The sequence below is a fragment of the Protopterus annectens genome, chromosome 14.part0 (assembly GCF_019279795.1).
Source record: "Protopterus annectens isolate FY-2018-M chromosome 14.part0, PAN1.0, whole genome shotgun sequence".
Classification (NCBI taxonomy): Eukaryota; Metazoa; Chordata; order Ceratodontiformes; family Protopteridae; genus Protopterus; species Protopterus annectens.
Window position 1 is genome coordinate 931,109,789 of NC_056748.1, and position 19,610 is coordinate 931,129,398.

Genomic DNA, 19,610 nt, shown 5'->3' on the forward strand with positions numbered 1-19,610 from the left:
ATAAGACCAGTTCTGGAGATGGAAGCGTTTGGGCACATCCAGATATTCAACAAAATGATCTTCTGAAGAAGTCTTGAGTGGTTCTCTCTCTCTGTTTTATTAGTGAATTTCCACATCAAGAATTACTAATTAAACAGGTGAATCAGCTTTATTTATTTGCTTTGTTGCATGTGCTGATCCCACTAGGCCAGTGACCACTTTTCAGGGGAGATCCAAGATGGTCTACTTACTGACTAGAGGAAATTTGGCAAGGACACAATATGTGCTGTGGGATTTTTATACCCACCTCAGTTACCACCAAGTCAAGCAGATGGGGCCCTCTCACCTGAAGGACAGCACACTGAAGAGTGCAGCAGCACACTTGTGTTGTACTCTGGTATCAGTATCAGCAGCACACTTGTGTTGTACTACGGTATCAGTATCAGCAGCACACTTGTGTTGTACTACGGTATCAGTATCAGCAGCACACTTGTGTTGTACTACGGTATCAGTATCAGCAGCACACTTGTGTTGTACTATGGTATCAGTATCAGCAGCACACTTGTGTTGTACTCTGGTATCAGTATCAGCAGCACACTTGTGTTGTACTACGGTATCAGTATCAGCAGCACACTTGTGTTGTACTATGGTATCAGTATCAGCAGCACACTTGTGTTGTACTATGGTATCAGTATCAGCAGCACACTTGTGTTGTACTATGGTATCAGTATCAGCAGCACACTTGTGTTGTACTCTGGTATCAGTATCAGCAGCACACTTGTGTTGTACTACGGTATCAGTATCAGCAGCACACTTGTGTTGTACTATGGTATCAGTATCAGCAGCACACTTGTGTTGTACTATGGTATCAGTATCAGCAGCACACTTGTGTTGTACTACGGTATCAGTATCAGCAGCACACTTGTGTTGTACTACGGTATAAGTATCAGCAGCACACTTGTGTTGTACTATGGTATCAGCATCAGCAGCACACTTGTGTTGTACTATGGTATCAGTATCAGCAGCACACTTGTGTTGTACTATGGTATCAGTATCAGCAGCACACTTGTGTTGTACTCTGGTATCAGTATCAGCAGCACACTTGTGTTGTACTACGGTATCAGTATCAGCAGCACACTTGTGTTGTACTATGGTATCAGTATCAGCAGCACACTTGTGTTGTACTATGGTATCAGTATCAGCAGCACACTTGTGTTGTACTACGGTATCAGTATCAGCAGCACACTTGTGTTGTACTACGGTATCAGTATCAGCAGCACACTTGTGTTGTACTATGGTATCAGTATCAGCAGCATACTTGTGTTGTACTATGGTATCAGTATCAGCAGCACACTTGTGTTGTACTACGGTATCAGTATCAGCAGCACACTTGTGTTGTACTACGGTATCAGTATCAGCAGCACACTTGTGTTGTACTATGGTATCAGTATCAGCAGCACACTTGTGTTGTACTACGGTATCAGTATCAGCAGCACACTTGTGTTGTACTACGGTATCAGTATCAGCAGCACACTTGTGTTGTACTATGGTATCAGTATCAGCAGCACACTTGTGTTGTACTACGGTATCAGTATCAGCAGCACACTTGTGTTGTACTACGGTATCAGTATCAGCAGCACACTTGTGTTGTACTACGGTATCAGTATCAGCAGCACACTTGTGTTGTACTACGGTATCAGTATCAGCAGCACACTTGTGTTGTACTACGGTATCAGTATCAGCAGCACACTTGTGTTGTACTACGGTATCAGTATCAGCAGCACACTTGTGTTGTACTACGGTATCAGTATCAGCAGCACACTTGTGTTGTACTACGGTATCAGTATCAGCAGCACACTTGTGTTGTACTATGGTATCAGTATCAGCAGCACACTTGTGTTGTACTATGGTATCAGTATCAGCAGCACACTTGTGTTGTACTATGGTATCAGTATCAGCAGCACACTTGTGTTGTACTACGGTATCAGTATCAGCAGCACACTTGTGTTGTACTACGGTATCAGTATCAGCAGCACACTTGTGTTGTACTACGGTATCAGTATCAGCAGCACACTTGTGTTGTACTACGGTATCAGTATCAGCAGCACATTTGTGTTGTACTATGGTATCAGTATCAGCAGCACACTTGTGTTGTACTACGGTATCAGTATCAGCAGCACACACACTTGTGTTGTACTACGGTATCAGTATCAGCAGCACACTTGTGTTGTACTACGGTATCAGTATCAGCAGCACACTTGTGTTGTACTACAGTATCCGTATTAGCAGCATACTTGTGTTGTACTATGATATCAGTATCAGCAGCACACTTGTGTTGTACTACGGTATCAGTATCAGCAGCACACTTGTGTTGTACTACGGTATCAGTATCAGCAGCACACTTGTGTTGTACTACAGTATCTGCATTTCGATACTGATCTTCCATTACCAAGGCCAGAGATGCTCAGGTATCTGTAGCCTGGCGGTAAGGGGAGCAGTTTGTGTTAACTCCCCCAGCTAATTAAATGTTATCATTCTTGAAGAAAGAGCCAGAGGCACAGGATTCAAGCAAATAATCTTCATCTAATCATTTCCTCCTGTTAAGGGGGTAAACTACATGGACCAGGTGAGCTTCAAGCTTCAACCACCAACATAATCTGTGTTTGAATGCCTCCTTTCCTCACATCCAGTGGATTTTAAACAGGTCCTCTAAAACATGTCTTTGCTAGACCATTTAACAATCAGCAAAAAGAAATATATTCCCTATGATATGTCGTGACCTGAATCTGTAGTTCCCTCGATGAACAGACCTGGAAATGAATAAGCATACAACTGCTAGCTACATTTTTATTAACAGCTTCAAGCATTAATAAGTTACAGTCAGAGGCAATACCATATAAGTTGCCCACTTAGGGTCATGTGAGCTAGATGCAGGTCGGTGGCCTCGCCATAGGCTAGTCAGCAACATTAAAAATACATTGTACGATGATCAAATATATTAAGACAGAAACAAAGAAAATCTTTACAGTTTGTCTATAAAAAAATGTAAGCCATATTAAAAAATTCCCAGCAAGGGTTGCAGCTACATTTTTTTGTATAATGAAAAGCACAACAGAAAAGGATGACATCATTAACTACTAACCTGATTCTACTCCATCAGAATATCTTCTTGAACAATAAGGTGGTGCCCACTCTGCATCACAATGGCACTCATTTTGGTGGTTACAGACCTGAAAAAGCGATTAACAATAGCTTAGCATTATGAAATCTTATTCCATAAAATCTGCTGGTATACAAACTTATAAGTAAAGTTCCCATTAACATTTCCAGTAAAACAGGCTAACTTAGTGACCTTGGTGATGGAAGACTGGAATGAAAGATGAAAAGTGAATGGCTAGAGGGCATTTGTCCGTCGGTGGGGAGGAGCTAAATTTGTTTTGCTGCCTGAGTGCATTCCAGTAGAAACAGACATATATTCAAATCTATTAAACAATATGCTGGCAGATGTCTGTAGTGGAGTACATGAGCTTCCCAAACTGCCAACATTACACATCCTGCATCCTGCATAAGACAGCAGGCAGTTCTAAAACTTTTTCTAAACAGTATGACTGGACTAAGACCTCACCATCCAGCCATCATATCGCACAAATGAAACAAACGGCATGTCCATTTCTGCTCTAATTGAGGTCCCAGGATCCTGAGGTGTCAGAAGAGAGAATATTCCGAAAAATTCCAGTCTGACCTCCATTGCAATCATAACTACCTAACACAACCTCCCTCTAAACCCGATAAAAAAAAAAGACAATGTTATTTAGCTCCCCAAAAAGGTTCTCTGACTGCTTAACAGACTTTCCCAAATCTGACTTAAACACCTCCACAACTGAAACCACAAATGACTTCAACATTGGCTGGACCAGTCACTTAATTGGGGCAAGATGGAGGCACCTTGTATGGCAGCAGCCTCTCCCACTCTCGTTGTGCACTTTTTGTTTGGGGTGTATTTCATCATTTTTCCTTGTGAAGGTGAGTCTTTTTTTGTATGTCAGGTTGCAGTATGCTGTGGCAGCGATGTTTGTGGTGTCTATTGGTCTGTTGTTGTTCTTGTTGGAAATTATTACCTGTTTCTGGAAACATTCAGAATGGTGGACGTTTGGGCCTGCAGTGGTGAGCCGAGCTGGTGTGGAGTGTGGGAAGCAGAATACATGGATTTAATGGACCGTATTTGCTTTCACTGGGATGTGGTGGTTGGTGTTGGAAAATGGTAATGGTGACAGTCTGGGTGGTGGTTTGTGAGGGTCGGAGGTGTCAGAAGGAAAGACTTTGGACTTGGTTGTTACTGGTGATGATGGTGGCTATTTGGGCCTGCAGGTAGTGGTGGTTGCAAGATATCTGGTCAGAAGAAAGGTTGAAAGGAATGGACATATGCTTGGATGTTGCTCATGATGATGTGGCAGGTAGTGGTGGTGGTAAGCTCTACTGTGCCAAGAGGAAGGTCAGAGGAAATAGCTGGAATGTATATGTTGATGGTGATGCTTGAGAGATGAATCATGTTCACTTTTCAAAGCTTCTTGGTCTTCGGTTGGCGAAAAAACATTGGCCAAAAATATCTTGCCATTTCTCTCCTCTAATGCCACAGCAGCTGCTGGTAAAGACATTCTCCTTACCAAACTAAAATGTAGCCCATCTATCTTTGCCTCAGATTCCAAACACAATGCCAATTCCCATCAAACCATTTCCAATTCCATTTGTGATTTCATCGTCAAATATCCACCCAAACATCAACATTGTAAAGTTTCAAATCTTCTCAGAGTTACAATAAAATGGTGAAAGCACTATAAAATATTAATACTCTATAGCGCATGGGTCTATATCATATTTTTGAATGCTTAATTAAGCGAATCGCTATTTATCGAACCCAATTACGTGAAAGCTCAACTAAGTAAGCAACAATTTCAGTGAAAACTTTCCCAGGCAAAATAACCACTGGGCCAGCTCCCGATCGCAACAAAGACAACAAAATGCAAAACTCTGCAAAGTGCGGGGCTACACCCCCCACACCACCCAGTGTGGGGAGCTTCACCCCTCACACCCACCCTAACTAAATATACCATGTCTGGGATCGCACTACAAAGGGGAAAAGGGCAAATACCCGATAATGGCCAACCACGTCCTTTCCCTGGGAAAGTTTTCGCTGAAATTGACGTTTACTTAATTGAGTTTTCGTTGAATAGGGTTCGACAAATAATGACTCATTCAATTAAGCATTCAACAAACTGAAGTAGACCCACAGGGCATACCTAGCAGAAGCTAAGCATCCACAGATGATCATAAGAATCATAAAATGGCAAAACAAGTGTAGCTACATTATAACTCAACCCAAGTTATATAACTATTACAAAACAAAAAGAAAACCATACCAGTGGTAAAAACGGACCTCAATTTAATGATAATTTATGAAATAATTTGTAAAATGGTCTAGTGCTTTCGCCCTTATAACAAACGGGCATCTTTAGAGTCACACTACCACAGGCACACTCACTTAAATACATTAACCCAATAATCAGTCAATAATCAATTTCAAACAACAATACTTTTAAAAGCACATTCAATTGTTATAAATACATACAGCTAAAACATTATTATTAAACACAGATATGTACAATTAAAAAATGTTTTCATTTGTTCATTACTTCTATACCTTTCAACCCATAAATAAAAACAAAAAACAAAAAAAAATCTTGCTTCATTTAATTCCGAACTTAATTGTACCCAACTAAATTTTATTAGCTCTGTTTCAAAACTGCAGAAAATTGAAATACAATCATTTATGCCTGGCTCTTTTTTGGCATTCAACCTCAATTGCCACTTTGTCTCACTCACCTCTCTCTCTAATTTGTCATCACCACCCCTTTCATTGTGTTTCACCTTGTCTATTATAAAAAATAAAAAAACTTTTAAAATTAATGTACCCTATGCTGTGTGCATAAAGGGTACTGCTAGATTTTTGTTTTTGATATCTCTAGTGTTCAGCAATTCTATCCCTTAGCCTCCGAGTGGTTTTCCCTACATAAAATCCCGGGCAGGCTGTGCAAGTTGCCACATACACAACATTCCTAGTATTACAATTACAATGCCCAGGACACTGTAGGCATTTTGGACACTGTGGTTTTCTTTCTTGTTTTGTAATAGTGTCATAGTGGCCTCTGGCTGGTTTGTTTTAAAATTATATAACTAGTTTGTTTCATAAATATGAAAATGAAAATTTATATCTAACTTAAATTTGATTTTGTCAGAACTAATTAACAGTGTTTAAACAGATGATATATTTTTTGCTTATTAACCTGAAAAGCACACATGCATCAAAGCATATTCTTCTCTCTCTCTCTTTTCTTTCGGCTGTTCCCATCAGGGGTCACCACAACCGATCACCTGTTTCCATTTCTTCCTGTCCTCTGCATCTTGCTCTGTCACACCAACCACCTGCATGTCCTCTCTCACTACATCCATAAACCTTATCTTAGACCTTCCTCATTTCCTCTTATCTGGTGGCTTCATCTTTAGCATCCTTTTCCCAATATACTGAGCATCCCTCCTCAGCATATGTCCAAACCAACGCAATCTCGCCTCTCTGGCTTTGTCTCCAAACCGTCCAACCTGGGCTGACCCTTTAATATACTTAGCCCTAATTCTGTCTACCCTCGTCACAGCCAGTGCAAATTTTAACATCTTTAACTCTGCCACATCCAGCTTTAACTCCTGCCTTTTTGTCAGTGCCACTGTCTCCAACCTATATAACATAGCTGATCTCACTACCCTCTTGTAGACCTTCCCTTTCACTCTTACTGGTACTCATCTGTCACAGATCACTCCTGACACTCTTCTCCACCCAGTCCATCCTGCCTGTACTCTCTTCTTCACCTCTCTTCCACACTCGCCGTTACTCTGAACTATTGATCCCAAGTATTTAAACTCTTCCATCTTCACCACCTCTACTCTTTGCATCCACACCATTCCTCTATCCTCCCTCTCATTCACACACATATATTCTGACTTAGTCCTGCTGACCTACATTCCTCTTCTCTCCAGAGCATATCTCCATCTCTCCAGGGTCTCCTCCACCTGTTCCCTACTCTCACGACATATCACAATGTCATCTGCAAACATCATAGTCCACGGGGACTCCTGTCTGATCTAGTCTGCCAACCTGTCCATCACCACTGCAAATAAGAAAGGGCTCAGAGCTGATCCTTGATGTAATCCTACCTCCACCTTAAACGCATCCTTCACTCCCACTGCAGACCTCACCGCTGTCACACTACCCTCATATATATCCTGTACCACTCTTACATACTTCTCTGACACTCCTGACTACCTCATACAATACCACAACTCATTTCTAGGCACCCTGTCATATGCTTTCTCTAAGTCCACAAAGACATAATGCAACTCCTTCTGAACTTCTCTGTACTTCTCCATCAACACTCTCAGAGCAAACATCACATCTGTAGTGCTCTTTCCTGGCATGAAACCATACTGCTGATCACTAATCATCACCTCCCTTCTTAACCTAGCTTCCACTACTCTTACCCATAACTTCATGCTGTGACTGATCAGTTTTGTCCCTCTGCAGTTACTACAGCTCTGCACATCACCCTTATTGTTCTTTGTTATTTTAAAGTATGTTTTATTCTGATGTCTGGTTCTCATTTTGATATCTATCTAGCTAGCTAGCTGTCTATCTGTCTCCTTGCTTGCTTGTAAATTGCACTCAGTATATTTCTTACTTTCAATTAAAAGTAAAATTGAATACAGAGTACTTGTGTAGCATTTAAGAGTTAATGCAAATAAGTTTTTGTGTACTAATGAGGGTTCCTATCAGTTAATTGAGTTTTCAGAAAGTCAAACTCCATATGGTCGAGACCATGTGATTGACTTTTTGAAAACTCAAAGCTTTTGAGTGGCGATCGTGGTACAGTGAGGATTGGGAAATTTACCCTTTTCCTCACTGTAGTGCAATCTCTGAGTTGGTATATGCAATTTGCAGGGTGTGTGGGGGTCACAGGGGGACCTGGCCCTCTGAAAAAACATAAAAAAGGTTTTTTTTTTTTTTTTGATGTTTGCATTTTCAGAAACTCGATCTTATGATCTAGTCGATACTTTTTCAAGTTTCCAAAAAGTCAATCATCTGACATAGACCCATTAATGAAAATGCTTCCATTTACTTGCCTTTTTAGACTTAGATCTGCAAAATTATAAAGTATTTCAAGTGATGCATGTAAATTTTCAACTAAAACACATGACTTTTTAACTGATTTTAAAACACAGTTTGGATATTAACAGTTTTGCTCAGATGAAGTCCTGGTTTTAGAAGTAGGATGAAAGAGCTTAATAAATATTACTTTTTTCACTAAAGTGTTGTACTAGTTCACAATTTTCTTTATTTTCTTGTTAAAAACAAGAAAAAGAATTTTCTTAATGCTTGTGTGAGATCTCATTCTATCTACCTTAAGAAAACTGGGAAAGAGCTTAATGACACCATTAGGAAGTTCGATGCTAGTTCACAATAAAACTGCACACTCTGATCTAAAGGAAATGGCTAATATCCTAACTAAGAAATTAGTGCAAATGTTATTCCACTCACAGTGAAAGTTCTTCCACAGATTTCACAATCCCAGCCACCTCCATGAATTATTATGGAACATGTTCTCTCAATCCTCTCAGAAGGGAAGAGGCATAAGATCAGATAATATGCCAGATTATTATTGCCAAAGATGGCCTTTCTGAAACCCTAATTAATCGGTTAATTCTAAGCCTCTCCCACTGCTTATTTTCCTGAAGCCTGAAAATAGCCATTTTAATGCCATTACACAAGTGTGGTCCAACAACAGACAGTGGTAACTATAGGCCCATTAGTCTCACTAGCCTCCTATGTAAAGCTGTGGAATACATTACACCAGATTTCATTAATCTGGACACTGAAAACCTCTTAAGCCTGGATCCTCATCAATTTGGCTTTGTCAAAGGTTTATCAAAGGAAGGTCTTCCTCTCTAAAACCTCATTAGCATCTTTAAAAAAATAACTGAAGCAGTGGATAGTCATTAGGCAGCAAATACATCATATCCTCACCTGGCCAAGGCCTTTGGCACCACCTTCCATTGAGAAGAAAAAATTGCAAGAAGCAATACATCTTTAAGTGTTTTATATTATATTTTTGTTTGACAGCAGAATCTCTTATTTCAAAATTGATCCTGAGAGCATAGGCTTGTCTTCGGATTTTCTCACTGTCTTGGCATTTCCTAGTGTCAGCATGGAAGATCGGAACTTATGCCTAATGAGAGAAAGTGTAGATAAGGGGTCTCCAGCTTCTTAGTAAGCAAAACAACACAGGTGTTTAGTTCTAATTGGCCAGTGACTATAGCCTGATGCCAGATGTTTTCTCATAAGCTTTTATGGTATAAAACTGTCTGTAGTTTCTTTGTTCAGGGAGACAATACCTTAATTGCTTAGTCTCCCACATACGTGGGTTCTATTACAATAACGGATACCTTTTTACTCTGCATCACTGTGTTGAATTAATTTTATTTTGTTCATTAACAACATGCAAGCATTACTGACAAACGTATACATTTGAATATAAATCGTTATGTTATGCCATGGACAGCTAACTGGTTATCTGACAGAACCCATGTGGTTAGAGTCACAGGTGTCACTTCTGAAAAGCAAAAATGTTACCACTAGTGTGCCACAGGCTCAGTGCTGGGTCCTTTCTTTTTTAGCATTTATTTCTCGGATCAACACTTCTGGCCTATTGTAATCTTAGTCGGTAGATGTCTGTAAATTTGGTGTTGTTATTCGCTCTTCCACTGACTGAATCACAAAACTGCTCCAACATGGGTTAGACCATGTTAACAAACAGTGCAAGGACAATGGTCTCAAATTAAATGTGAGAAAATGTACTGTAGTTCATTCTGGTAAACCAGTTATCTTCACATAGTATTATGCGACATACCCTCCCGATTAGATACCATCAAAAGGGATTTAGTCACTCTAGATTATAATTCGCATCATTTAACCATCATGTCTCTGCAGTAGTTCAGAAATCCTTTTATTTGGCTCATTTAATTTCCAAAGACCTCTCCAACAAATCTAAAAAAAAAGTCTCAATTCCTCCTTACTTATATCTTCTTAGACCTTTTATTGAATATAATGCACCATTTGGTATGTAACTGTCTAAGCATATCACTCAACTCAAGATACCTTTGAGATTCATAACTAAAAGCATCAGTGGACTCAAAAAAAACTTATCAGATATTAGGACAGACTGGCAGCCTTCTCTCTGTACACAGCTAAAATTGAGATCTGTGTCCAGACATGCAAACCATGAAAGATCAAATCCTCTTTGACATTCTTTCCTTTACAGAACAAATATTACCTCAAAATATCCAGACAAAGGAACTAAATATTCATCAGCAGATAAATAAGACATGCTTGTATGATAGATTCATATCCCAGCATAATCATCATCTCTGGAACAAACTTCCAATATATTTCAAAGAGTAGCACTCCTGACACCTTCAAGGTAAACCTAGATAATAAATAATTCTATGTTATCTTGCCCTTCTAAGGGTTGAAGGGGCTTTTGAACAGGAACAGGCTTGTGATGGGGTGCAGGCCGATTGCCTAGTACTTACCTATGACCCTATAAAACTATGAAAATATGAACCTATAAAGCTAATAGGCAAATGTGACATAAGACCTAAGCATTGTCATTTCAGGTTCAAAAATGATAATAATTTTTCAAGGTTGTTCTCCATATACCAATTATTTCTGTAAATCATACACATAATTAGTTAGGTACATAGCACTACAGTCCTTCAGTTCATTTGAAATTATGATACTGTTACAGATTATTGAATATGTCAATCATTTCCCTAGTTGTAATGCATCTGAGTTAGTTTCAAAATGCAGAGAATAAGGATATGAGATGTGGTAGGATTCATACCCTAATTTTTTCATGCTTAAAATCCAAACATTTATTCCATGTGCCAGAGACATGATAATGATGCATAAATGAAGTACTGCTCTGTGCAGCTTTATCGTGTCTGTGAATTGCAGTGTACAGCCATTGCACTATTAGGCACTGTGGCATTGCCCACATAACACTAGTAGTGATATCCAGCCCATATCAGACTTATGGTAAATAATAATATGCAAAGAAATAAATCTGCAGCTACAATCACAATAAACAGCATTTACATTTGTCTGCACATCAGTGGAAATATCTTTACAGGTAAAATATGTTTTTGACTGTGTGAACATACCCCACGGTTATTACACTTGTCTGAACAGTTCCTTGATCCATAGACAGAGAGCTCCTGGCATCGACCTTCATAGCACACCTGTAAGAACAAAGCAGAGTGTTTTCTCATTATTTATTCAACTTGTTTATGCCATCCATTACTTGTAGTTTGTACTGCTGAAAGCTGATTGCCATGAAAATATAACTAGTTCCAACCTTGATTGTTCATACATTTCTTCTATCATCTCTTTTAAAACTTCTTAATGAGTAGCACATTGGCAGAGACAACTTTCATGGAGAGATCAGTTAGAAGTATTAAACCTTTTCCAACATCATTTTATTTTGGAAGGCACAGGTAAGCGTATTCTATTTTCTCTTATGTGTGCACTTATTTAACATGTAGGAATGAAATTAAAGACATTTCAGTTATGCCAAATGTGAAACAAATTGAAAGTTAAATATTTGGCACTTACTGATGTCTACAAATGTGTCAAAGCAGCTAGAGTGAAAGTGGCTGTCAGTGACAGTACTTTACCAACATTATCATCTCTAGCACTATAGATGTTGTTTCTGGCACTTACTTAGGTTCATAGATAGGTACTAGGCAATCAGCCCAAGGGCCTAAGTAAGTCTATCCAACAAGGTTTACAAAACAAAACAAAAGTGGTTCCACACGGCAAAAAATAATAATTAATAAAGAGTAGTTTATAGCAAAAATGTGAGCGCTAACATCCGCTTCTTCAGACTGTGCACTCACTTTTTTGCTATAAAGTACTCTTTATTAATTATTATTTTTTGCCGTGTGGAACCACTTTTGTTTTGTTTTGTATTCATTGATTCCCTTTAGTTGGTACCCTAGTCTATTCAGAGGTTCGTTGCTTTTTGTCTATCCAAATAAGGTTCCCTGGCTTACGCCACCCAAGAAAGTTAATTTCCTGTGCTCCTGTCGAGCAGAGCCACAAAAGTGATCCCCAGTATGTATTTCCTATCTCCCATCCACTCTTCAAGATTTTTCTTGAAGAGTGCTAATGAGGAACTTTGCTTGTCATAGATGGGTAGCTTGTTCCAGAGTATAGGAAGTCTCTGGGACAGGAATCTAGCCCTCCAGCAAGTCCTGTTTATTGTGGTGACAAGGTTTAGGTCCCTAGAGTGTGTAGCTCAGAGGGATTGGGATTTCAGTAGGTGTAGCATGTCCAACAGCTCTGGGTTTAACATAGCTTTATATGTTAGGCAGAGATCTCCTCGGGGTAGGCGATATGCTACAGAGTAAAGCTGGAGTTTTTTGAGACAGTCAGTGTAGGGCATCTGTTTGAGGCCAGTAATCCTCTTTGTGAGGTACTTCTGTGGCCTTTCCAGCTGCTGCAGATGTCTTCTGAGGTACATTTTAAAAGGGGCATTATACTCTATAATGGGTTTAATCAGTGCCGAGTAGAGGGGAACAATGACCTCTTTTTTCCTGGATGAGAACCCTTTTGTGATGAGGTGTGCCAAATAGAAGAATTTCCTGACTACTGTGGCGATGTGATTATCAAAGGAGAGACTACTGTCCACCTGGGTCTCAAGGTCTCTTATCACACATTCGGTGTTAAGTAGACTGCAATTTATGTGATAGTTCATGGGTACAGAGTTTTTACCAAAGGGGATGACAATGCACTTTTTGGCATTGCGCTTGAGGCCATGCCTCTAACACCAGGCATCTGTCTCAGTGAGGCCCTTCTGTGGGATGTCCACATCATTTGGGGACTCGACTATAGCTCCTAGTTTGCAGTCATCTGCGATCATTAGCCAGAGGCCTTCTGTGTTAGCCCGTACTTCAGAGAAGTAGATACCAAACAGGAGAGGTACCAGGACTGAACCCTGTGGTTCTCCACTTGTCACTGGTTTGAAGTCAGATTTGGAGTCTGCAACTTTTACAGTGTGGGTTCTGTCAGTGAGCCAGTTGGCAACCCATCTTGTGACATAGGGATTTATACCTAGTTTAGTGAGTTCAGCTATAATTCCAGAATGGGGGATGGTGTCAAAAGCCTTGGCGAGGTCAAGACAGGCTGTGTGAACCACCTTACCCTCCTCTACAGCTTTGGTGACTGCCTCAAAGAAGTCGATCAGGTTCAGAAGGCATGATATGCCTTTCACATACCCGAACTTGGTGTGGTCCAGAGTTTGGAGGTTACCAATGTCTTTGTTTATGAGTTCCATGGTGATACATTCCATGGCCTTGCAAACCAGGCTTGCCAGGCTAATAGGGCGATAATTCCCAGGATCAATGGTGGCTCCCCCTTTGTGAAGTGGGATAACTGTTGCTGTGTGCCATTCAGTGGGCACAAAACCTGACGTGAGACTATGACTGAACGTGGTGCTTAGGTGGGGAGCCAGTTCGTTCTGAAGTTCGTGTAAAACACAACCTGGGATGTTGTTCAGTCCCTTTGGAAATTTGGTTTTAGAGAGTGCAGCTTTTACCTGCATAGATATGATTACAGGGACTCTGCATTCTTCCTGTATTGATATGGGCCCTTTAGGGGGTGTGGAAGGGTAAAGTTAGCACTGAACCTATCTGCCAGGATGTTGGCAATATCAGTTGGTTCTGAATTTTTCATGCCATTGTGCTGTAACTCAGAGCAGATCTGGGTGTTGCCACTGAGATTCTTGACATAGCTATAGAATACTTTGTGGTTGCCCTTAGAATCAGTGCTGATTTTGTTTCTGGTTTTCGTAGCTAGATTTGTAGGATCTTATAAGGGATCTTAGCTTCTTACTGAGGCTGACCAGGCAGCTCCTCCACTCATGGGATTTTACTCTCCTTTGCAACAGTTTCGTCCTTCTGTTGTAGAGTTTGTTTATGGCAGGGGACCACCAGATTGGCTTCCTTTTTTTGGAGGATAGCATCTTGGTTCTGTTTGGGATAGCATAATCCATGCACTCATATAAGTGCTTACAGAGTGCATTTGTGTCAGGTTCAGTAGTCATAACTGTATTGTCCATCTGCATGGGTGCCATGAAGTTCACCATGTCTGTCTTAAGAAGCACAAAGTTGGCTTTGGAGAATTTCTTTACTGTGGTTTCCTTAATGGGGGGTGGGGGCAGGATGCAGATATCTAGGGTGATTAGCTTATGGTTGGATCTGACCAATGAGGAGTTGATTTCAGATGTGGAACACCGGTCACTCATGTGATGACTAGGTCTAGGATATTGTTTCCCCTGGTGGGGGTGTGGATAAGTTGATCCAGGGCATTGGAATTTATGAATTCCAGAAAGCGTTCAGTGAAGGAGTTGGTACATGAGTAGTTTTCCCAGTTAATGTTGGGGTAGTTGAAACTGCCCATTATTAGGGTGTTTGGTTGAACCCTAACATTTTCCAGTTTATCAAGAAAAGAGGAGTGGGATTCCTGGGGCATGGTGGGGGATCTGTAGCAAGCTACAATTTGGATTGCAGTTTTGCCCACTGTTAGTTGTACTTGAATAACCTTGGATGCTTTATGCTGCGCAACTAGCCTGGAGGTTTGGATATCCTTAATGAATATGGATACACCTCCACCTTTGGTGTTCTGGTCCAGGTTAGATGGCCGAAAAGTGTGGTAGGAATTATAGCCTGGTAATGCAGGGGTGCTGTCTAGAGCCTTGAACCAGGTCTCAGTTACTGCACAGATATCAATGTTCTCCATTTTAAGGAGTGCCTCGAGTGAGTGCATTTTGAGATTTAGACTTCTAGCATTGAGTAGCATTACCCTCAGTTTTTGCTTGCCTGTTCCTGTTACAGTGGTAAATTTGTCATTTGAACCTTGCCTAAAAAATGCACTATAGGGGCGGCAAGAGCCTTAGCCAGTATCTGGAATCCCAGGGGCGGCAGGTGCAGGCCATCTCTGTTAAAGCATCGTGGTCTGACAACCATGTCATCCCAGGCAGAGAGATAATGGATTCCTTTAGAATGACACCAGAAGCTTAGCTAATTGTTGAAGTCAATCATTTTGTCCTTGTACTGCGGTATCATTCTGGGCAATGGCAGGATACTACTCAGGGCTAGGGTCATACCTGCCTTGGCTACAAGATCGGGCAGCTCTTCCTTGTCTCTTTTCATGTAAACCAGGGAAGTACATCTCAGGTCGTTCACACCAACATGGACAATGATAGAGTCATATTTGTACTTATTGTAGAGTGACCTGAGTGCGTGGGTTATGTGGCGGATCTTGGCACCCGACAGGCAGCTGATAGTAACCTTCTCCTTGTTTAGCCTGGTGAGTGGGATATCAGTGTGCCTGACTATAGAGTCACCTATGAGTAATGTGTTAGGTACACTGGTTTGCCTTATGGGCTATGGTTTATTGGCATACTGAGTCTGTGGGCTATGTGTCATTTGGGTTGTGTTGGGGGGTGGAGGTTGCTTGCATTTCTGCTTTGGAACTCTCTGCTGCTTGAGCAGAATTTTATTGAGAGCCTCTGCGAATGTTTTTGTGTTACTATGTGTGGATTTTAGTGGTGTAGGCTTAGTGGGACTATGTGATGAGTGTGGTGTGGTGCAAGTGTTTACCTTCTTCTCTTGACTGTCAAGTGCAGTCTTGGTTGGAGACAGCTTTACCTCCAGTTTAGCTAGATAATTAGAGGGATGCCTGTGTACATGAGACAATTGATACATTGCCTCAAGATGCCCAGATTAATCAGATGGACAGGAGAGAACACTGGGAGCTGACCCTTGGACATGCCTGAATAAAAAACTACTTTCCTCTAGACAAGTGAGGAAAGTGAGTATAAGAGCTGTTTTTCTCTAAGCAAGTGAGGAAAGTAAATACAAAAACTGTTTTCCTCTAGGTAAAGAGGAAGGTTGAGTGCTGTAGTAATTTGTAGCTTATTTAGTGCTAACAACAAGTTCTGAAGAAGTGCTGAGCACAAATAAGCAAATTCAAGTGGTAAAACTAAGAATCTGTACCTGGATCTTGTGGTAGATAGGCTACCTAGTGCTTACCACTCCCACTGATAGCTAGAATGCTTCCCTCTAACACAGAAAGGCTTGGGGGCTCAGAAGCTTACAAACAGTCCTGGATACAGCAAATCTGTATCTGGACTAGACTAGTTACAGGAAAGGTGGGAAACAAGCGCAAGTGCGGGCTTTTAAAACAGAAAGTTGAAAGAGATGGAAAAACTGCCCAAACGGCCAATAAACTACAATTTCTGGGCCAGAAACCACTCTTGTGGTAGATAGCCTACCTACTGCTTCACTTGACATAAGGTTAATAATATAAAATAACTGATTTTGTGGTTTCTCCCCATTTCACCCCAATCTTATTATGAACACCAGTTCTTAAAAAATGTAAAGTACAAGTCAGTTAAATATATTTACCAGCTTGAACTTTCAACAAAAGTGAATGTCTGAGTCAAAACTATCAAATGGCAGCTCGTTAAACATAAGGCCTTTAACTTTTTGTATTTTCTCCAAAAAGTGTTTTCTTTTTGAACATAATTTTTTTGCCTCATCTCTTTCCTCCTGCCCTCAGGGAACAACAGAAGTATAAAAAAAAGCAGAAAATAAAACTCCAAATATATTAAAAATAGTTCACATTTAGCACTGTTGTCTTGCCCTGGACTTCATCAGATTGTGAAAAAAGAACTTAACAAAATCAATTTAAATATATACAAAACCATGTGATTAAACATGCGATACAACTTCTAATGATGTAAATCCATCCTATCCAAAAACAGCTTATTTAATACTCAGTTCATGACAAGTCTCCAATCTCACTTGCCATGGATCTTCCCTCTAATCTAACAATTGTTCCAAAGCAGCCTTTCCATATAAAGAATCAACCTTCTCTAAGGAAGAAAATTTCAAAACACAATCCATGCAGTTTAAAAAGCATCGGCATAAAGCATTAGTTTCACTTTTAATTTCTATACCATGCATATGGTCATATGTTCTTTTAAACAATTTTCTAGAAGCTCTGCCCACGTAAAAGGCAATACATTTGATGCAAAAAGCAATGTATACCACATTTTTGTCATACAAATGAATTTGCCAAGAATACAATATTGTACTCCTTTTACCTAAACTCTAGCTGTATTCGTTAACAGAGACCTGCATTGTCTACAGTTCAGAGATATCATCATCCTCCCATCCTTAACTACTGATTTGCCTTTCTTTTCTAAAAAAATCTTTCAAGGTTCTACTCTTTCAAAAACAAATTTTGGGTCTGGACCCACCAATTCTACTGTAAGCAGAAAACCTTCCAAAATTCTTAAATTATTGTACATACCTTTCTTAATGGCCACTGCATCTAAAGAACATAGTAATATAATAGCCAAATTCTGATTATTAGATGCAACCCTCTCTCTTTTCATCTGTATGTAAATCAGTATTTCAGGTGGATATCTCCCATGTCCTTCCTTAGAAACACCTCTGTACCAATTTCTTCTTTAAAAAGGGGCTTTCCTGTTTAAAATCATCATCATAATCTTGGCTTAATCTACTAATCCCTGATGATCTGACCTTTCATCACATTCCTCTTACCTCATGAAGGGTGCAGGCTGTCATAACTCAAATAACTACTAATATTAATACATTTACACTACTTTTCCTGAGAAATCCATAGCTTTTACGTAACAAAATGTCCAAATATTCAGTTTTCTCAAGATAATTCACAGTAAACTGTATAATACCATCAATTTGATTTTAATAACAAAAAAGTTAAAAAAAAAAATCTTCCCTCAGCCTCTTCCAAATTAAAAAAATTTCATATAAAACTTTAAAAGAATTTTATTTTACTCCAATAAGCAGGCTGATAAATATTTGCTTCCTCCTATACTTTTATGTGCAAGTTAGCATAGCTGGGAGCCATTAAACACTTCAAAAGATCATAATTTTAGTACTAAGTTTTTAATGTTTTCAGCACCCATTGTTAGGATTCCTTTTAGGTGTTCTGCATTTTATGGAGCCAAGGGTGTAATATAATGATATGACATTTGTGTTATATAATTACTTGTGACCATTATAATTCTCATGTATGTATATTTATGTATATATTGTATCAGATCACTGTATTAATAAAAGTCCTTATTAACATTGCTGTTAATTGGCCAAGTGATTTGAGCCTAGACAATGTTATCCATCTTAAAGAAATGTTTGCATGGAAAATGACAAAACTGCTTACTCATTTTGTTATTTTATGATATTTTATAATAAAGTTCATGAATATTACTGAGATAACATCTGAGCATTTTTATTTTTCATATTTTCACACAGTTGCAAAATTTTTTGCTAGTTTTCCTTTTTGTTTGCAAGGTTCATCCACCCCAGACTGTTCACTTTACTGGCTGTGTAAGGTTTGACAACTCACAATATCCCTTTTTCATAATTACAGGAGCACAAAATCAGTGCAGTATAATATATATATATATATATATATATATATATATATATATATATATATATATATATATATATATATGTGTGTGTGTGTGTGTGTGCGTGTGTGTGTGTGTGTGTGTGTGTGTGTGTGTATAGGGTCTATATTACATTCTCGAAAGCCGACAATGTCAGATCTGACATTGTCGACACAGGAATAGCGAAAGTGCATAACATCAAATGGGTAAACAGAAATCTCTGTAAGGGGAGATTTCCATTTACTTCAATGTAATGCGGTCTCGGAGTTGGTATATTTAAGTAGCGGGGGTGTGGAGTACAGGGGGGCTTGCCCCCTTCCTACACCCTTTAGTTTTGTTTTTTGTTGTTTGAATTTTTTTTTTTATGAACGGTCGATGTTTTCATAGTTCGATCATTAAGGGTCGACCTTTAGTGATTCAAACTATGAAACATTCGATGTTCTAATATAGACCCTATATATATATATATATATATATATATATATATATATATATATATATATATATATATACATATATATATTTGGCTTTAACCTATCTGAAGTTAGTTCTTCAGATGCAGCAAGTGGAATGGGTTATATTTATATTAACAAATCATTCAATAAAGTTGTGACAAAATGGTGAAGTTAAAATGTCTACGATGGAATGACTTGGTTTTTAATGCAAGTAACTACAGCAAAAAGTATAATCAGAGAGCTCTATGTCAAAATTTGCCTGCTAAGCAGGAAATAAATACAGATGTATTAAAGAAATGAGATTTGTTAAATATGAGTAAAAGTACTCACTATATAACATCATCAGTTAGGTATGATGACATTAAAACAAAGGAGCATAACAGAGATATGGACAAGTTAAATCATCAGATTAAAGACTCTTTCCATGGCTATAACTATGTACTCATGAGGATATTAAAGTTAAAGAAGACAAGGACAAGAATTAGTTAAAGCTAAAAAACAAGAGAAGTAT

The 19,610-nt window shown here is 39.2% G+C and overlaps 1 protein-coding gene across 2 annotated transcripts in view; it reads right to left on the minus strand.

Moving 5' to 3' along the window:
- Nucleotides 1–19,610, minus strand: part of LOC122789351 (disintegrin and metalloproteinase domain-containing protein 8-like) — a 688,349-nt gene that overhangs the window by 96,853 nt on the left and 571,886 nt on the right. For both annotated transcript variants that reach the window (XM_044056732.1, XM_044056731.1), the window contains exons 17-18: nucleotides 11,302–11,379; nucleotides 3,122–3,209 (exon numbers count right to left, since the gene is read on the minus strand). In XM_044056732.1, coding sequence (XP_043912667.1) covers nucleotides 3,122–3,209; nucleotides 11,302–11,379 — 166 coding nt within the window. The remainder of the gene's footprint in view (nucleotides 1–3,121; nucleotides 3,210–11,301; nucleotides 11,380–19,610) is intronic.